Consider the following 20,538-nt stretch of genomic DNA (forward strand, 5'->3'; position numbering starts at 1 on the left):
GAAGCCCAGATACCCATGTGGACAGCATTGGCCATGATATTAGCAAATACACGTACTCTGTGTAATTAGTGTAGGATCAAAATTTGACTCTTTGAGCATAAAAAACGAAACAAAGGAACAAAAAAAAAAACAATATATTCCTGTGTAAAATGTGTAAATCAATCCCCGTGTATGCATTGATCATGATGATCAAAAATCCATTTGTTTCCCCATAAAGCTGACTGCCTTTATATTATAAATGACATCTTGTAGAGTATAGTGTAAACAAAATTAAAAAAAAAAACCCAAAAAACAATTCAATATCAATCATTAGATCCTATCCCACTCTGCAAACTACAACAAAACATTGTACAAGAAAGCTTATACATGTATTTGTTGTAATGAAATTGTAAAACATGCAATAAAATTTTAACTACTACTTGCCTCTTATCTTCAAGATGGAATTCTTATTTTCTTAGGCTTAAATAAGACCTCTAAAGTCTTAATTAAATAGGCTTTAATTTATCTCTTTGACAAATTAAAACAGGAAATATTTACTGATTTAAAAAAAAACACACACACACACTGTAAATATTTGTCTTTCAAAACCTTGACACACTTTAAATATTGTGTATACAGATGTATATCTGTAGATAGATCTGTATAGATGTATATTAACGAATTCTGCTAATAATGTTTTGAGTCTTATCAGTCATCCTTGGTAAATTAAACCTGTATTCGATTTTAACAGTAGAACAATATCTTTCAATTTGGTCATGAGAAGTAGTAAATAGATGCTACATCAAAAATACAAAGTTAACACTAATAGCCTACAGAGAAAAACTAGACATACAGGTAAAATCTGCAATAACGAACAATATAAACATAGAAGCAAAACATAACACATTGAAATTCATAAAAAAAAATGGCACATAAATACTATGGAGTAAATTACTTATATTTTCAGCTTTCTTAAAAACAGCAGTTTTTCCACGCTTATCTTACTGGCACTCTTAGATACAATAAAGACGAAGAAACCAAAAGTCACTAAAAAAGCAACCTTCAGATCAATTAGCAAGAACAATTAGTAAACATCAACAGTATGCAGGAAGACTGTATGAATTAAAACAATAGGTTGAGTTGCTAAACTTGAAAATTCCCTGAACATAAAATTCACTTATTCTTAAGCATAAAAGTCTGGAATCAACAAACAACCACTGTTTTTGTACTAAGTCAATGTGCACCGATGGTGGACTGGTGGTACACTACCGATTTTCAGACTGATGGCACACTACTGATTTCAGACTGATGCACACTACTGATGTCAGACTGATGGCACACTACTGATTTCAGACTGATGGCACACTACTGATTTCAGACTGATGGCACACTACTGATGTCAGACCGATGGCACACTACTGATGACAACCTCAGTGACGGCTCAACACAGAACTGTTGGCCAGGTTATGAACAAGTGGTTCTGCACTGGAAAGACATACTATACACTTAAGTATATCAACTAGTCACTAGGCTGACACAGATGACTCTGTACTCAACAAATAACTCAGCAATGGACAAAATCACTCAGCACAAACTGTAAACAGATGATTCTGCACAGAACAGACATGACAGATGGGTGCATACTTAAATGATGACTCGTAATCCACTGACCACAAGAAAGTGATTAGAAGACTCAGTACAGAATTGTCTCAGTACAAGATTTAGCATAATATCAATGCAAACAATCTTTACATGTACATGTCAACAATAAGAACATCAGGATAGCTATATCACTGTTAACAATCAGTCATTTAAATCAAATACTATTTAAAAATGATAAAAAAAAAATATTAAAATTCTGTTCAAAAATGTCCATTAAACTTGGCTTCACTACAAAAACACGTTGCTGGATTATTAACATGGAACGATAAAACGTTCAGGTGTATAAATCAGTAAATCTACTCTAAACCTGTTGAGATTGTTAAAACAGTATAAACTTCTGTGAACTAAACAAGACCACATTTACTAACATTTACGGATACTACGGTATGATACTCAGAATGGGGGTTACATATACCATCTCACGCTACTTTTAATAATAAATTCATCAGCTACGTATTAACTTTGCCCAATGAACACCCAAAATGCCCTGAATTGCTGTTGAGTGGCGGCCACTGTTAAGGATATCCTGGAAAATAGAGAAGAAAAACAAGATTCCTCCATTAATTTTCAGCTGTACTTATGTCATCACCACACCATGCATGGGGTTAGCTGGATCTATTTCAATCCTCCCAGCTTAGCTTTCAGAAATACAGGGGCGAATTTTACAAAGTGCACATGATCTTCTGAACACGTCAAAGCTGTATGCTACAGAAACATGTTTCCTATAATCTTAAACTAAACGTACAAATAACTCTGACTTCAATCACCTCGTAGTTATTTGTGAATATTACAGACCATAAGGTCACAATTAACACAAGTGTACTGGTCACATTGAAGTAAACTAAACTTCGCTCAGCTCCATTTTAGCAAACGTGCAATCAGCATTATCCTGAAAAACATGGAAACTATTGCATTGAAATTCTTATTATTGTTTCAATAACAAACAGTAGGAACTATAAGCAGCTATCATGAAAAAAGAAACAAGATTAATTTACACAAGAACAGCCAAGCCCAGCAACGAAGATACATGATACGAAAAACTGTTTGCAAAAATCGAATACTGTTTCGAGTAGATGCTTGAGTTACATCAATGTTAACTGGGAGATGTAAGATCTTTATTATCTCAGCATAATCATGTGATATGAATTCAAAATTACTGTAAGATCACATGGCACCTCTGTTTTTGTTGTATACAGCCATGACACTTTAAAGACAGCGCAGGCAAGAGGGCTGAGTTCCAGGTTTGTGAAGGGAGTAGATTTGAGTAGTTTTTAAGTTTCGAGTAGGGAGGCTGTCCAGTTTTCATTATTTCCTATCCCTCCTACGTAGGTTAAGCACTGACAGCAGGGAGTCCTGGGCCCAGTTTCACACAGATGTCATACATGTACATGTAAGCGCACATACAAGGCTATCTTACGGTAAAGTGACATACAAACATTATACGACAAATGTAGGGATAAAAAAATGTTTGTATGCCACAGGGTGAAATTGGGCCCAGATAGCTCAGCCAACAAGACAACGTTCTTATAACCTCTTCACCTCTGCCTTCTTGTTTAGTGCTAAGATTTTTACTAAATTTATGATCTGAATTTCATGAATGTCACCGGCAGCTTCGGTCACTCTTGCATGCAGTCAGGAAATTTTTGTACCGGTCAAGGGGGATCAGCTGAATAAGGGGAGATAACTAGAGGATTATGCTCCCTTGATGGCGGTGCCCATTCCTTGAGTAATGCATTCTAGTTTGTTTATTTCCGTCAGGTTTTTGTGTCATATTCAGAATAATTTGGCTTGAGTATCAAGGGGGATCAGCTGAACAAGGGGAGATAACTAGAGGATTATGCTCCCTTAATGGCGGTGCCCATTCCTTGAGTGATGCATTCTAGTTTGTTTATTTCCGTCAGGTTTTTGTGTCATATTCAGAATAATTTGGCCTTGAGTAGCCAACATATGAATAAACTTCTGGTGTCATTTAAATGGTCAAACATTCAGTTCCTTGGTTCATGGTGTCCGTAAAGGGTGTCTTTAAAGTATACATGAAATGGTTTGATATTATTTCTTAATGTGCAGATTATCATGTGTAATTACATATAACAGTACAAACAAATTTTTCAACTTTCACCTGGGGTTGGGGGGGAATGATTTTAAAGTACACTTTTCTTAATTCCCCATTGGTCACTCCAGAAATTAAGTAGCTTGCAGTGGTGACGTCAATGATGAGCCCTGTTTAAAATGAACTCTGTCGGGGACAGACTGAACGGGCCTGGGGCAAATGGGGGTAAGGGTGTGGTGAACAGACCGAATAGAGGGGAGCTAAGCTGGCCCGAAGAAGCCATGCTGTATCTATGCACAGGTCACCCTGTCCATACTGTAGCAACAGGGTTCACTGGGGCACTTTGGGGGTGTTCACCAAGTTCCAAGCAAGATCAACGATGACGTAATTTCTGAAAAAAATCTGACGGTTGACAGAAAATATGCATAATATAGAGGGGTAATTAAAAATACCCCCAAAATGAAATTTTTTAAAAAAAATTCCAGGTTATAATTTTCTTCATTTGGCATAGCAGCATAACTGTTTTATAGTTACTTTTCAGGTATCCTTTAAAAGCTGTCAGCGAGATCTCATCATTTTAGATATAGCTGCTTCCTTGTTTGGGGTAAATGTCACTTTCCACATTACTTCTGTGAATCTCTGCAGTGTTTTATTTTAACAATGCTGACACATTACAGCGCTGCCTCACTGAATTAACAAGTAGTTGACACAAGATGTTTCACCAGAATACATGTTGATATGGTGGGTATAAAAACATAGGTGGATATAAAAACATGGGTTTTATAAAAATGTGGGTGGGTGAATATAAAAACATGGGTTTTATAAAAACATGGGTGGGTGTATATGAAAACACGGGGTTTATAAAAACATGGGTGGGTGTATATGAAAACACGGGGTTTATAAAATAAACATCGGCAACAACATAAAAGCATTACACATTTGGTTCTTACCATTAATGTTTGATCTTCTTCTTGGATTTTGGGCCTACTTCAAAGAACATGAAATCCTGCAAAAAAACAAGACAAAACACATGTCAAGTGTGTGAAATGCAAAAATCAATCAAAAACAATTATTTCTGATATGGTACTTACATTAGAGAGAATTTAAAAGTAACAAGGCAGAAACACAACTCCACATATGATAATGCAAATTACAAACAGAAGGAAACTGCCTATGTATCATTCAGAAAAAGCAGTAAATTTTGTTGCATGATGGGGTCAATAAACAACCAATACGGTAAATGCCCTAGAGTTTCACATGTGAGTTTCTGTCATTTACTTTCGCACAATCTGAGTTGGCGGCAAGACGGCAGAAGAGAATGATTAGCTCCCCACCTCCACCCCACCTGTTTCAGTACCCCGCACTTGGCAGCTCTGGGCGCTAATCCTTGCCACGTGGGGTCAAGTCACTGACAGAGAGGTGTGCAGGTTTCCCAAATCGTAGGCCTGCAGGAACATCTCTAAATATACCGATGAATGAAATCGAAGAAAGAATTAAGACAGACGATGTCTATTACAAACCTTTAAATTCCAAACACTGTCTGAAAGCATGACCACGCCAAAAAAGGAATGTACATGCACAATGTATTCTGCAGATGAATTGATTATTCGGGTTAGGCCTACGTGAAAGTCACCTCACACCGTTATCTGGTGAACGATTGTCTGCTGAGAGCCCTCATTATACAACGAATATGTGTACAAATGGATTTCACTAAAAAATATCTCTTGTCAGCTTCCTGTGTCCATGTATTTCCAAATTAGTACTGGTATGTCAGTCTACATGCACATTTTGTTTTGTTACACTCCAAACTGTCCTCCTATTGCAGAAGAGTTACCTTTCCCACGTTTTGAAATCGGGAATCTCCCCATTAAACACGGAAAACATAGTTTCTGAAAGCAACCATGAGTAACTTTGACCCCTTTACAGTAGCACTGTGTGCGGAGTTCACCACATCAGGAGTCAGACAGGATTTGTTCCTGTTGTTGACAGATTAGAAGTTCACACCACACTGATTGGCTATACATCAAAATAAAGTACATGTTTGACGACTACCAGTATGCAAATATGCCCAGGTGTCGCCAGTGACAGGTAAGATCATTTTGATGCCTTTCTTGGCAAAAATTACGCCATCAACGAGTGTAATGGACACGTGGACTGTAAGTTGTCGCTCTAAACGCAGTTTGATTCATGACCTGCTGGTAACTGGCAAGAGAAGATTTGTGGGGTGCTATATTCTATTATAGTTTAGTACATGAAGAGCTCTGAATGCATATTAAGGGATATCTGACATGCCACTTCACACGTGTAAAGCTACTAGATGGTCACATTCAAGTTCATCGATCTCCAGAGAGTTTTCTCCTGAATTCCCTTTCATCATTTAATGGCGACCATGAAAGGATCAAGATGCACCTTTTGTGAAGAAAACTAAATTCAATATGATTAAAACTGAGAAAAAGATGAACTGTTGGTGGCAGGAGCATAAACTGACTGCTCAGTGAAACGTGAGTGGACTGTCCATATAAGCCCTGACCACTGTCGATGCTCTGCCGCGGCGCATAGTCAGTCAGAACCACAATCAACGCTAGGAATCCTGGGATACACCTTACGAGTCCCATGGTGAAAATTTACTTCATTTACCGTAATACAGGCCACTGCCTTCTCTGAAATACATACATGTAACACTATATATACAGGAGCCATATATAGACATCCTTGTGACAGCTGACTCACATTGTTGAAATTCAAATGCTTCCTGTTTGGGTACACATCGGTAGGTCAGTTAGCTTGACCAATCAGTGATAAACCCCTGACTCGTACAATGGCTTTTCCATAACAATCAAAGACCTGGAATCTTGTGATATTCACGTGTTTGTAAATGTCACATTTTATCTGACACACAGAAAGTTTTGATACAAGCAACATGTGACTTTTTGTTTACTTTTCTTTTAACAGTGGGAATTGCAACATCAAACAAAATATCACTTTACTTTTGGAAAATAATGTACATTGGTCCCAATTAATTCAATATTCCTTGATTCTAATAGTATGAAAATAATTATTGTATAGGATTTTATCGCAGTACTTCAGATGATTTCACCTAGATGGCACTGGACATGATGCTCCAATCAGTCCCAGTACACTGACACCAGACAGGATGCCCCATCCAGTCCCAGTATGCTGACACAAGACAGGATGCCCCAACCAGTCCCAGTACACTGACACCAGACAGGATGCCCCAACCAGTCCCAGTATACTGACACAAGACAGGATGCCCCAACCAGTCCCAGTATGCTGACACCAGACAGGATGCCCCAACCAGTCCCAGTACACTGACACCAGACAGGATGCCCCAACCAGTCCCAGTACACTGACACCAGACACGATGCTCCATCCTGTCCCAGTATACTGACACCAGACATGATGCCCCAACCAGTCCCAGTATACTGACACCAGGCACGATGACCCAACCAGTATGTGCCAAGCCTAACAAGTACAGTGCCAAGAGTGCTGATTTTAAGATGTCAGGTATACATGCATTATTTGGCTAGGTACTTAACCCTGAATCTCCCTCTTTGTGGGGGCCTCCGTGGCTCAGTCGGTTAGCGCGCTAGCGCAGCGTAATGACCCAGGAGCCTCTCACCAATGCGGTTGCTGTGAGTTCAAGTCCAGCTCATGCTGGCTTCCTCTCCGGCCGTAAGTGGGAAGGTCTGACAGCAACCTGTGGATGGTCGTGGGTTTCCCCCGGGCTGTGCCCGGTTTCTACCTACCATAATGCTGGCCGCCGTCGTATAAGTGAAATATTCTTGAGTACGGCGTAAAACACCAATCAAAAAAAAAAAAAAAAAAAATCCCTCTTTGTGTGGTGGACATTCCACTCTACTGCAGTGCATAAGGATCCTAGGGAATAACTGAGGTGTAGTTTTGACAATTTCTGGTATTTATTTGCCTGGCTGGATTTTTCAGTTCAATGATTAAAGATTGAGGCAGACATACATCAGATATTGTTGAAAACAGACCTCAACATTTAATTTAATTGAACTACCCACAGTAGTGTCTACGGAGCATTACACTCACGATTAAGAACACAGCTCCCAGCATGACTGCCTTCATGTTAACGTCCAGGTCCATGGGGAAGGAAATACCAAAGTTGTCTGCATCGGTGAAGTACTCCTTGCCCAGCCCTGACCACTGCTTGGTTATTCTGCCCACACGACTACTGCCATCCCCTGTCAACACCTGCAACACCATTATTTCGTTCTTGTTAAATGCCTTACTCATGAATTTTGTGCATCCCCTAATTCTTCAACCTTTTCAACTGCTATTTTGAAGGTGTATTTATTATATTGTGTATTTTTATGGTGGAGTAAACCACTGCTCTACACCAGGATATCAAAGCTGTCTTAGACTTGAGTCAGTCTAAGTCTAAACTTGCGGTATTGCTCCTGAACTTACATTTGAACGTAAATGCCATGAATCCTAATGTACAATGTAAGTCACAATTTTAGTGCTGGAAACTATTTGGAAGACAAGTTTCACGAAAACAGCTTCGTGATCCTCGGGTCAGACCTCGGGATCATGAAACGATCTTAGCCTTAAGTTAAAATTGTTATTTCTAATGTAACAAGGTCAAATTATTACTTGACAACATAAATTCTGGGAAATTTATTGCATAACAAATTTAAGCCAAAATAACAGAAAGAAATATTGAAACAAGTTTAATTATTCAAATTTTGACATAAGTCTAAGATTGCTTTGTCATCCTGGGGCCAATGAGCAAACAAACCCCGATATGTAAATGCATATGAACAGCAAAACTTACGTCAAATTCCACGTCTCCGCACATGCTCCAAGTACAGCATGGGCCCGAGATCTTCAGAACCGTCTCGTCCTGTGCGTTCCTAATGGTGAATCGTGGGTAACACGGACTGCACTGTTGACGGATATAGCCCACTATGTTACCAGGGGGTGCCTCCACTTCTACTTTCTAAACAACAACACAATATAACCTTAATGACAAGCGGTAAATCAGGGGTAACACAGGACAAAAATAACGTCCCATATAGCCAACTATGTTAGATAGGATGCCTCTACTTCCTTTTTATATTAAAAAACAACAACAAAGCACAATCTCAAGACCTGTTTACAACTATTAAAAATGAATTTGTTTATTTAATGCTGTACCCAAGAATTTTTAACTCATAAGATGTCAGTTTTATAGGCAGGGGATTTAAACCATATGACAAGGCACCACAAATAAACAAGAACGGGTGATTTACAAATTATCTGCCCAAAGCCGGGTATGAACCCACACCATATGTGTCCTGACAATCTGCAGACTAGCATACATGTTTGCATCTCTGCCCTATGCTGGAGTGAAATTTTAGTACAAACCATTTCTTAAATCGATGTATTTTAATTTTGCTACATATGTAAAACATTCTGGATGCAGCTAACAAATAATTAAAATAAAACAAAAACATGGAAACTTCCGCAGTGGCAAATGTTGCGAAATGTCACACTTACACTGAGCAAACCAAAGTTGCATGACACAAGATTCTACCTAAATCAAAATGAGTGTAACAAGGTATAGCCAACAGAGCAATTAGAATCACATATAAAGGATATGAGATACAAAATGCGTAAAATTTTGTGCATGATTCATAGACTTTAAGAAACTATTTCAACACTATTTTTTTTTTATTTAAAATACATCAAGCATGTACATGTACAGGATTTTACAATCCAATTCAACACTGAGAAATGTACATAATATAAACCAACCTTTTTAACCACTAAAGTACTTTTTTCACTGGAATTTATTCAACCATTCAATATGAAAATGACGCAAAAAAAAAAAAAGACTTGTTTGTGCCACTCAGAATGTTTCAAAATACTGGTTGCAGAGGTGGTTGAAAAGGTTGACGAATTAGGGCATGTAATATGATTTCAAAGGCTACTCTGATATGGACTTGTGTAATAATTGAATCACACAGACATGCACGTTTCTTCAGCTTTTCTTACAAACCCAGAATAGAAAAGTGTGCATTGTAGTTGGAAACACGATACCTCACAGCTCGTGTCAAAATATACAGAAACCGTCTGTTCACACCTCAGTAGTTCTGCTTGCTGGTATCGTGCATAAAGTCTCATTTCCCATACCTTACATGTAGGAGAGACAAAATACGAGATATCAACGACTTTAATCAGATAGGAGTCTGGGCTGATGGGTCGGTTCTGATGGAACACCTGTTGACAGTTATAACATCGCGCTACTAAAGTTTTACACCGGCATACCTGTAGACAGCAGAAGCAGAAGCAGGATTCACACCTGAACGCTCGGTTCAGACGGATCACCTGTTGACAGGTGTTGTCCATGATACGCATGTGGAAAGGACGACGAGCGCCACAGCAATTACGAACACAAAAGTTTGTTTCTGCAAGATACGAAAAAATAAAAATCAACATGCATTATCATCACATTACTGGATAAATGGCAGTGTATTTATAGCAGGGTCATTTCACATGTGCAGTTACCTTGCAAGTGTTAAGTGTCCCATGAAACCCCACCCAGTCACAATATACTGACACCAGGCAGACAGAAAAGTAGCAAGAATGGCATTTTAAACATCTTGTGTGTGACCAGACTTGGGATTGAACCAACAATCTCCACCGTGTAAGGTAGACAACTTTGGTTATTGTTCATTTGCAGTATTCTGGCACAATCAAGTCTTGTACACGTCTCTGTCATGGATTTCTGATATATTTATTTATCTGATTGCTGTTTAATGTCCAACTCAAGAATTTTGCACTTGTATTATGGCGATCATTTTTATGGGTGGAGGATGCTTGAGTACCAGGCGTAAACCACCAACCTTTGGCAAGTTACTTACAAACTGTAGCACACTTGCAGATATGCAAACACAATACTGATGGAAGACAACATTACATTGTGTATATTACAGTCATCCAAGTATCTTCAACTGTTTATTGTCAATCCAGGTGCGAGTGACAGCCACTGCTGATAGGTCAAGGCCTAAACAACTTGTAACTTGTCAAGAACTGTATAATCAGATATTTCTCATTTAAGTGACAATCATGTGTATCAGTGGAGTAAACCTAGGCGACCAGAATAAACCACTGCTCTTTAAAATGTCAGGTACAGTAAAGAGTGAGAAGGTGCTTGAGGTTTAATGTCATACTTAACAATTTTTCAGTCATATGACGACGCAGGAATCCTTATTGTGCTTGTAATGTGCCCTCTTGTTGCAGGACGGATTTCCACCGCTCTTTTATCTAGTGCAGCTTCACTAAGACGCCATACCAAAAGCTAGTAAGCTGCTCCGCCCGAGCCATTATACTGATATGGGTCTACCAGTTCTACTGCACTATCCCCTTCACGCTAAACGCCCAGCGAGCAAGTTAAAACTTCCTCTTTTATGGTCTTAGGTGTGACTCGAGCCAGGACTGACCCTGGATCTAACGCTCCTGAAGCGGACATTCTACCAACTGTGCCAGGTACAGTACATGAACCAGTACATTATAAAGAGGGACAGGATTTTAAAACTTTGGTTACTGTATTTGTATTTCGCCTAAGTTTAGCATTTTACAGGTGACAGATTTTTCTTGATTTTGATTGATTTATCCATGTAATACCGCATCCTGAAGAGTTTGTTTTTTTGGGGGGAAAGTTTGACTAATTTTTTTTTTTCACAAAAACTTAAGTGCTGCCTTCTAAAATATCATTTTAAGGCTTGGTGCTTCTGAAAGTGAAAGTGAAATTTTTTTCATGCCAAACTTAAGGTTAAATACAGTATTTTAAGACCCTCCATGTACATATACATCACAAAGTTAACTGGAGTAGGTGTATTCCTGGAGCAGTAAATGGTTCTCATTATATCCTTGTGTGATGTCGTACACATTTAAAAACGGGAAACTTCACCAATGGCTATAATTCTGATTCATCTGTGATGGGCTGAGTGCCTGTCTGACTTACATTCATTAAACATGTACTGACGCTGCAACAACGCCATCCATTTACCATGTTTACACAAGGTGAAGGGTCCTCATTATACAGCTATGTGATTTTGAGAGTATGTACACTTTTCCCTCACAAATGTGTTCCCTAAATTATTTACCATGTTGCTGTTGTACTGTTGCACATAGTTCCAGGAACCTTCACATTATCTATCCTAGCAGTGAGACATTTACAAGTTTACTTACTGTAATTCTTCAATCTTTTTGCGTGTTTGCAAGGTGTTTATTCAGGCATATTCTGAAGGCATTATTCTATGCAGACTGATAAAATTATACTTTTAGTGAAGCCCTGAAAATGGCCAATCTAATCAATGTTTTGTCTCCAAAATCTCATTGTCAATGTGTGTAAATTTGACTGAAAGTTGCACTTTCGGATGCGGAAAGGTTGACGAATTAGGGTGTCAGAGGAGTTTTGCTCCCTAAAAGCCCTCATATACTGCTGACTTGACTTTAACAATTACATGTGCCTGCATCATCCCACTGTGTTCCTTCCTATATTATACATGCACAGGTCTGCCAGCAAACTGCGGATGGTTGTGGGTTTCCCCTGGGCTGTGCCCGGTTTCCTCTCACCACAATGCTGACTGCCATCTTATCAGTGAAATATTCTTGAGCTCGGCGTAAAACACGAATCACATAAATAAAATAAACATACATGCATACAACAGGCTTCAACTTGTCACAGGCTACCATTGGCTAACATACAACATGCCCCACTTATATGAACACGGTATTACTGAGACACAAACCCCTACTCCCAAACAACATCATTGTACTAATGGAGACTGATGTTAGAGGTAAGGCATGAATGCGTTTCTACCATGTCCCATGAACAATTAGTACTGTCACATAGCATTGATTCACAAATCAAAAAAAGAGCTAGTTCATTCAGTTTTGGTTTCTGATCAATAAACAATAACCGTTCAACATCTGCAGGAACTGTGAAGCCTATAGCTTTCATGTGAAACTGTTCAGGCTATCATAACAGGCCCCAACTGACATATTCATACTAGCTCTGGTCTACAGAGAGATAATTGTGCGTACATTACAAGTGCTTTTGCCTGCCATGCTGAAGAGGGGTTAGTCAGACAGGCTAATTACATGTACACTGTACCAGTATTATATCTCCAAACTGGCTTTAATGGAATACATATACAAGTACCGTAAATATGTAAAATATTTGAATCACAAAATGTGTGAAAAAAAAAAAAAAGTGAATAATCAGCAGCAGGTATATGAAGTGCTAACACGTCAAATGCATGTAAAAGAAACCTTAAATGTACACGATGTCCTAAATTTTACATCACATTTTACATATCATTTCTTATTACAAATGCATTATTATTTTTCAACATGTATCTGCAAGGTAACCTTAATGTAACAGGATTCTGGTTATTTACAATGTTCTTCAGCCACTGATCGTATCCTTTCAAGTCATTCTTTCTTTTCAAGTCAAACTCCATCACAGATATATGGACATACACACACGTGCATGTATACACGTATTACGATATTTGTCCTAAAAAAAATAGCCACTTCTAACGTACTGAATTAAGACTACTGGTATAGGGTCAATGCCTATCTGTTTGTAAGGGGCCTCTGTGACTCAGTTGGTTAGCGGGCTAGCGCAGCGTAATGACCCAGGAGCCTCTCACCAATGTGGTTGCTGTGAGTTTATGTCCAGATCATGCTGGCTTCCTCTCCGGCCACAAGTGGGAAGGTCAGCAACCTGCGGATGGTCGTGGGTTTCCCCCAAGCTCTGCCCGGTTTCCTTCTATCATAATGCTGGCTGCCGTCGAATAACTTAAATTATTCTTGAGTTAAATATTCTTGAGTACGGCAAAAAACACCAATCAAATAAATAAATCTGTATGTATAAATTGAATGATGAGACGGCACAGCAACTCGCCATGGGCAATTATTGTGAAAAAAAATATGTCAGGTTATTCAAACATCCCCTCTGATGATAGCTTTAAAAAAATCCTGGGTTAAAAATCAGGGTTGGATACGTGGTCTCGTTGTGTCAGATGGACTCTTCTAAAAAATCAAATGGTCCAAGAAATAGAAAAAAATCAAATGATTTTGTCGAAAATTGAGATCTTTTTTTATTAAATCTGTGTTTTAACATTACCCCCTGAACCTTTTACTACTGTAGTCGCCAACAGCAGGATCAGCGGAGAAGCAAAAACACTCCCACGTCTTTGTGTTTCGAGCGGCAGACGCGTTCATGTGAAAATTTGGAGCAGGTGTCACACTTGTTTACACATGCACAGTGCAACCAGTTCTGGTGTATTGCTTGGCAACATGTCTTGTGTGTACATGTGCTTCTGTTAAGCATTTTACATTATGCGGAACCAGCTATTAAAACCAAGTAAGTTCTTGCTGATTATTAGTTTTTCTGCCAAAAATGCCGTCTTGTGTTTGTCATTGGTGTTTTATGCAGTATTCAAGAATATTTCAGTTTATGATGGCGGCCAGTCGTAAAACCATTGTGGGAGGAAACTGGGCAGAGCCCATTGGAAACCCACAGCCATCCGCAGGTTGCTGACAGACCTTCCCACTTACAGCCAGAGAGGAAGCCCCCCATGAGCTGGACTTGAACTCACAGCAACTGCACTAGTGAGAGGCTTCTGGGTCATTACGCTGTGCTAGCTCGCTAACAGACTAAGCCACGGAGGAATTTGTTACCCTATTTCCTTGACCTGTTTGCCTGTTCACCCGGTGTTGATTCAAGCATATTTTGAGTTCCTAGGACTGACCTAAAAATGAGGCCTCAGTTTCTAGGACTGAGACCCCACTTCCAAGATTAAGCCCCTTCTTCCAAGACTGGGGGCTAGGTTCTAGGTTTGAGGTCCTGTGTTTCCAAGACTGAGGTCCAGTTTCCAAGACTAAGGCTCAGTTCCTAGGACCAGTATCGTTCCATTTCTAGGACTGAGAGACTGAGGAAGTTTCTAGGATTGAGGCCCCATTTCAAGGACTGATGAACATTTCCCTGGGACTGACGCCCCATTTCTGATCCTGAGAATCTATTTTCGGGACTGAGGGCTTATTACTCAGACTGAGGCCACATTTCTGAGATTGAGGTCAGATTTCCAGGGCCAAAGAGATAAGTAGACTTACCTTCTGCTGCATAATAAACCCTTTGTCCAATGGAGTTCAGGATTTCATATTTGTTATTGGTTTCAAATCCAGAAAAAGCTGTGAGAAGAAAAACAAAAAGAACAATAGTCTACACATATACATTGTATTTGATTTTTTTTTTTTTTGATTGGTGTTTTATGCCGTTTTCAAGAATATTTCACTTATATGACGGCAGCATTGTATTTGAATGAATGGCTGGTAGTCCTTTACAATTTCAACCAATCATTTTGCACTATAGTCAAAACCATGTGACACATTTAGAAAAACTACAACGGACTAACAACTCAAGATCAACCAGCCGCTGAATCATACATTCTCACCAATATCGAGCAAGAAACATTTGAATCTCAGAGTTATTTAATGTAACTTGTAAACAGTAATATGACAAGAAGAATCAAACTAAGCTCGCCCTGGCCATAGTTCATCACATACACGTTGTATTAGCGTCGTACCTTCAAGAATTTCCATTTTCTGTTTGACCAGCAGTTGGTCTATCTGACTAAGGTATTCCAGACCCGGAGGGCAGTTCGGGGGAGGGGCATGTGGCATAGCCATCCACCCTGGACCCATAGGGCCACCTGGTCCAGCTGGCATGCCTGGCTGATAAGGCTGGACTGAAAATATCACCAAGCACAATTTTACTACAGAAAATATGAATACCCTTTCAAATCAGATCTTCCTTTATTTGTTTGACAATACAAAAGACACTATGCAAAGAAGTTTCTTTTTAAATATGCTAAATGCCTTAAAGTTTTGTTACAAAAGTTGCATTTTTACAGTCAAATAAGTGTCACAAAATAGGATATGTACTTTTGCAGCTGAAACTTTCACATTTCCAGTAGGATATATCATTCCCACCTTAAGCTTTCTAAGACAAACTGGACTCTTAAGAATCAATATTCACGCCAAATGTGCAACTTGGTCAACTTGAGTGAAGTCTTAGGTCATTTACAGAATTGATCAGCAAGATGCAATCTGACTTACTTGGCTGCATGGTGATAGGCTGGCCCTGACCCTGGTGATAACCTTCACCTGGGGGGTACTGGGGATTTTGCGGGTAAGGAGGATTTTGTGGGTACGACATCTTCAGGGGCACAATTTCTGAAGCAAATTACCTGTCAAGTCATGGGCTACAACTACAAATGAAAAAAACTAATAATAATTACATACATACAGATATATGTATATGTGTATAGCTTCATTTCATTGTTGTTAGTTGTTCACACTGATCAGGAGCTATTGATCTGGGCTCAGGCAGTATGGACAGCTCAGCTTCTGAGGGTCACCCCTACTATTGATCTGGGCTCAGGCAGTATGGACAGCTCAGCTTCTGAGGGTCACCCCTACTATTGATATGGGCTCAGGCAGTATGGACAGCTCAGCTTCTGAGGGTCACCCCTACTATTGATCTGGGCTCAGGCAGTATGGACAGCTCAGCTTCTGAGGGTCACTCCTACTATTGATCTGGGCTCAGGCAGTATGGACAGCTCAGCTTCTGAGGGTCACCCCTACTATTGATCTGGGCTCAGGCAGTATGGACAGCTCAGCTTCTGAGGGTCACCCCTACTATTGATCTGGGCTCAGGCAGTATGGACAGCTCAGCTTCTGAGGGTCACTCCTACTATTGATCTGGGCTCAGGCAGTATGGACAGCTCAGCTTCTGAGGGTCACCCCTACTATTGATCTGGGCTCAGGCAGTATGGACAGCTCAGCTTCTGAGGGTCACCCCTACTATTGATCTGGGCTAAGGCAGTATGGACAGCTCAGCTTCTGAGGGTCACCCCTCCTATTGATCTGGGCTAAGGCAGTATGGACAGCTCAGCTTCTCAGTGTCACCCCTACTATTGATCTGGGCTAAGGCAGTATGGACAGCTCAGCTTCTGAGGGTCACCCCTACTATTGATCTGGGCTAAGGCAGTATGGACAGCTCAGCTTCTGAGGGTCACCCCTACTATTGATCTGGGCTAAGGCAGTATGGACGGCTCAGCTTCTGAGGGTCACCCCTACTATTGATCTGGGCTAAGGCAGTATGGACGGCTCAGCTTCTGAGGGTCACTTCTACAATACATGTACTTATTTCACTTGGTGCTCAACAATGTTCTAACATGCCTAATGGTTAGAGCGTCTGCCTCTAAGTCAAGACCTCGGGTTGAGGCATACATATACCAAAGACTTTTAATATGGTACTTCCTGCTGCTTCGCTTTGTTCTTAGCACAGACAGTTTACAGCAAGGAAACAAGTTTGGACCCTAGTGTCAGTATAATGTGACAGGGTGGGGTGTCAGGCCTGGTGTCTTTGGCACAATACTTCCGTGGTGGCCACACTTTTGGCCACATGGACTCACCCTGCCACAAGAAGACACAATATGTGTACACACACCTAATATTTCCTCGCCATATGAAAAATTGATAAGTACGACATTTAACCCCAAGCTTACGAACATACATACATATTTACATTACACTCACTGACAGAAAATTAAATATAAAATAGAAACTAGAAACTCTGGTTAAAGTACACAGCTACGTTCACAGTTCTATGCTCTTTCAAGAAGTAGCAGAATAAATGTAGCCTGTAGCTTCCTTGTCACGAATTTCTTGAAACTAAAGTCGAAGCCAAATGACTGAGAGGTGTATTCAAGCCTCATTGGTTCAGTAAAAATCAGCAAATCATTCTTTCATTTGCACAATATTTGTTAGGTATGGCTTAGTTTTGACCAGATAGCACAATGTGAACCAGAAGGGCATAAAAAAGTAAGTTTGGCTGCCGGCATCGCCAACCTCATTGAGACTGGTTCCACTGAGGCTGGGATGGACTCAGCGTTACAATGAATTTCTGAATATTTAAATGGCACACTAAGGCTATCTAGATGGACTACTGTAGGAGCAAAGCAGTTAAGTCAATGTTGAAATTTTTCACTCTGAAAAGGTCATTTTTCTACATCAATAGCAGCCATTCAAAACACAGTTAAAATGCATGGCACACACAAATCAATCATTGTGGAGTGGGGTAAATCTTACTGAGTGACACAACTGCAAAAGTTACAGAGCGAAACAGCCCCAATGTGTTGGATTAACGGTAAGGAACATTTACAGCTGTTCACACGCGCATTAAATCTTCCCTAGCATAGTCCATAGCAATAACACAAATTGAGACAAAAGAACAATTTCAGGGCCTACTGTAGTGCAGCCAACATCTCGATAACTCATGAACTGCTATGGTATAGGTCCTGAAAATGTGTTTATTTTTTGTGGACAGATGTGAGTGCCATAGCACAATCCTAGGGCTAGCCTAGCCCTACCACATGGCTTTGCTTTAACCTAACTGACGGCGAGAGTGCACTGAAGTGCTTGTAGCCTTCTATCAAATTGAATGTTTCTATAGGTATTCTTAGTAAAACCCACATATTGTTTGGGCGTTGGCCTACCTTACTAGAAAGAAATTCCAAAATAAATGGCAAAACTCCGGCTCGACGTTTTTCTCCACCGCTACATTTGGATTCGCTTACATGATGGTACATCTGGCAACACATCAAATTCTAAACCATCACCCACCCACCCACCCTTACGCACCGAATGTCTGCTATTGGTACTATACCAGACTATCATAGGCACTGTCACGACCAGAATTCTATGGAAAATCATTATGGACAGAGAAACCTGCTACAGTAAATTGTGCCGTATATTCGAAATATTTGTTTCTAATTACAGAGACCACACGATTGACGTTGACTCATGATAGGGAAGATTTAATGCGCCTGTGAACAGCTGTAAATGTTCCTAATTTCCATCAATCTGACAGATGCAGGGCTGTTTCTGTTCTGTTTGCAGAATGTTCAAAAAGGGCAAGTAGCAAGCTGCAGACAGCTGTCTACTGCCTCCCTGTGGCTGCCTACTTTTAATATTCTCGCTATTTAAATCAATAGTAATTGTGGCATAATTGTGGCATCAATTTGGTCGCCTACTTTTGCACTCTGACCTCCTTGTCTAATTCTAAATGAAAATCCTGCGTTTGTAACTCTTGAAACTACGTTGTTCGATAAGAGTTGCCCCACTCCACACCTATGGCCAACCGGCAACAGTTGGCTTGCCAGAGGATCTTCATAAAATAACCAACGGCGAATGGAACCGAAATAAAATTAAAGAAAATAAACGATTTTCACTTGTGCAAGTTCTGGTGCAACACTGAAGTTGTTTGTCATCTTATCCTTTATTTTAGTACTGCGATAAATTAATCACGCGAACTGATGGCGAACGTTGTGGATGCTAAAAAGTGCTCCATAAGTATAACTTTGGACTGGCTATGTTTGTATTTGCGGCCAGTACTCGAAGCTGTCAAACTAGAAGTGAATTGAACAACAACAACAGCCGCATACTTCAGGCGCCTTGGTTCAAGCAAGTTATGTCTGAGCTCAATATTATATTGACAACTTCAGTTCAAATGCATCTGCCAGTTAACAAAATTAGCTCTAAGATGCGGATCTCGTAACTGCTTACCTGTTTTTCGTGAAACCTGTCAGCCGTGGCGAGTTGATAATGTTTAGACAGTTGACGAGAGAACTGACGTAGCATCCGTCGACAGATAATTGGCGCTTGCACTAGCAGAACGGAAATGTCATAGTCTGCCGAGCACTACGCATGGGCACAACATATGGCGGGATATACAAACTCCGCCATGAGAGCGGAGGGGGAACAGCATACATTTAGTCCAAGTCACCGATTCGTGTAGAAAGATAATAGCTTTAAAAAAAAATAATAATAATAAAAAATCAATTCTTATATTTAGGTTAAATTTCAGGTATTTGTTTTGCATTCTGTGGGACTGTGTGGGAAATTTTGTTTTGTGTTCATTCAACCCTTCTGTCTTAAAAACCACTATTCGGATATAATGCTGCATGACATAGCCTATATATAGGCGTAATATTACTCTCTGTTGTCTTCGCTTCGTACACTCGAGTGTGTTAGGATGTCGGAGGCCCCGTGGTTCATATAGGTTATATATGTAGGTGTCGTGGAAGTGTGCTTCTACAACAAATCGATTGGTGCACGCGGACTAGAACAGACCAATCAAATACACGGAGCAGTTATCAATTATTATTTGGAACTTGAACAACTAATTCTCGGACCTTGAGTAGCCTAATTAAGGCGTCAGCCCTCACCGAATTATCTGGCGCTGACCTACACATACCATCTGCAGACATCTCGATTCCTGATTTATACGCTTATCGTCGATCTAGCTGCTTTCTAGCAGCCTATTCGAGACCGCGCACATCCGAGCACCTCACTCGTAGGCAGCATCAAGCAGTCGAAGAGGTGAAAGGTAACATGGGATTTAAGGTATAGGGAAATAAACAACATTGGATTATATTCAGAGAAGTATTGATAATAATTGGAAATTATAGTGATAATAATCAGAAATAACAGGTAATTGATAAATCATAATAATCAGAAATTATAGTCGCCGTGCGTGTTAATTCTTTTCTCCAGCACCGTCGTTGCGAGGGTTACGGAGAGAAACAGACCCAAATCGGTTGGATTGAGTGTAAGGAACATTTACCGCTGGCAAATGCCCGGAGGTTTTCGGTCAAGAATATGTTCATCACAGGGAATTAATTGAAAGAATTTCATCATTAATTGTTGTGCTGTAATAAAACAGGTCACCTGTGTAATGA

At 39.9% G+C, this 20,538-nt stretch overlaps 1 protein-coding gene across 1 annotated transcript; it reads right to left on the reverse strand.

Annotated features, from left to right (window-relative positions):
* Positions 1 to 4,230: 4,230 nt before the first annotated feature.
* On the reverse strand, positions 4,231 to 19,422 carry LOC135479150 (phospholipid scramblase 1-like). The gene is made up of 8 exons (XM_064758910.1): positions 19,364 to 19,422; positions 15,851 to 16,002; positions 15,319 to 15,480; positions 14,846 to 14,923; positions 9,986 to 10,125; positions 8,511 to 8,675; positions 7,766 to 7,927; positions 4,231 to 4,697 (listed from the first exon to the last, which is right to left on the reverse strand). Exons 2-8 carry the CDS (start codon positions 15,948 to 15,950, stop codon positions 4,644 to 4,646), a joined length of 861 nt encoding a protein of 286 aa, XP_064614980.1. The 5' UTR covers positions 15,951 to 16,002; positions 19,364 to 19,422; the 3' UTR covers positions 4,231 to 4,643.
* Between the last annotated feature and the right edge of the window lie 1,116 nt (positions 19,423 to 20,538).

Source organism: Liolophura sinensis, chromosome 12 (assembly GCF_032854445.1).
Source record: "Liolophura sinensis isolate JHLJ2023 chromosome 12, CUHK_Ljap_v2, whole genome shotgun sequence".
NCBI lineage: Eukaryota > Metazoa > Mollusca > Polyplacophora > Chitonida > Chitonidae > Liolophura > Liolophura sinensis.

Coding starts and splice junctions, on each gene's coding strand:
- LOC135479150 (XM_064758910.1), bottom strand. CDS start 15,950: ATGTCGTACCCACAAAATCCTCCTTACCCGCAAAATCCCCAGTACCCC. Junction 14,924..15,318: donor GAAAATGGAAATTCTTGAAG/GTACGACGCTAA, acceptor TTCTTCTCACAG/CTTTTTCTGGATTTGAAACC. Junction 4,698..7,765: donor TGGGAGCTGTGTTCTTAATC/GTGAGTGTAATG, acceptor GTTTTTTTGCAG/GATTTCATGTTCTTTGAAGT.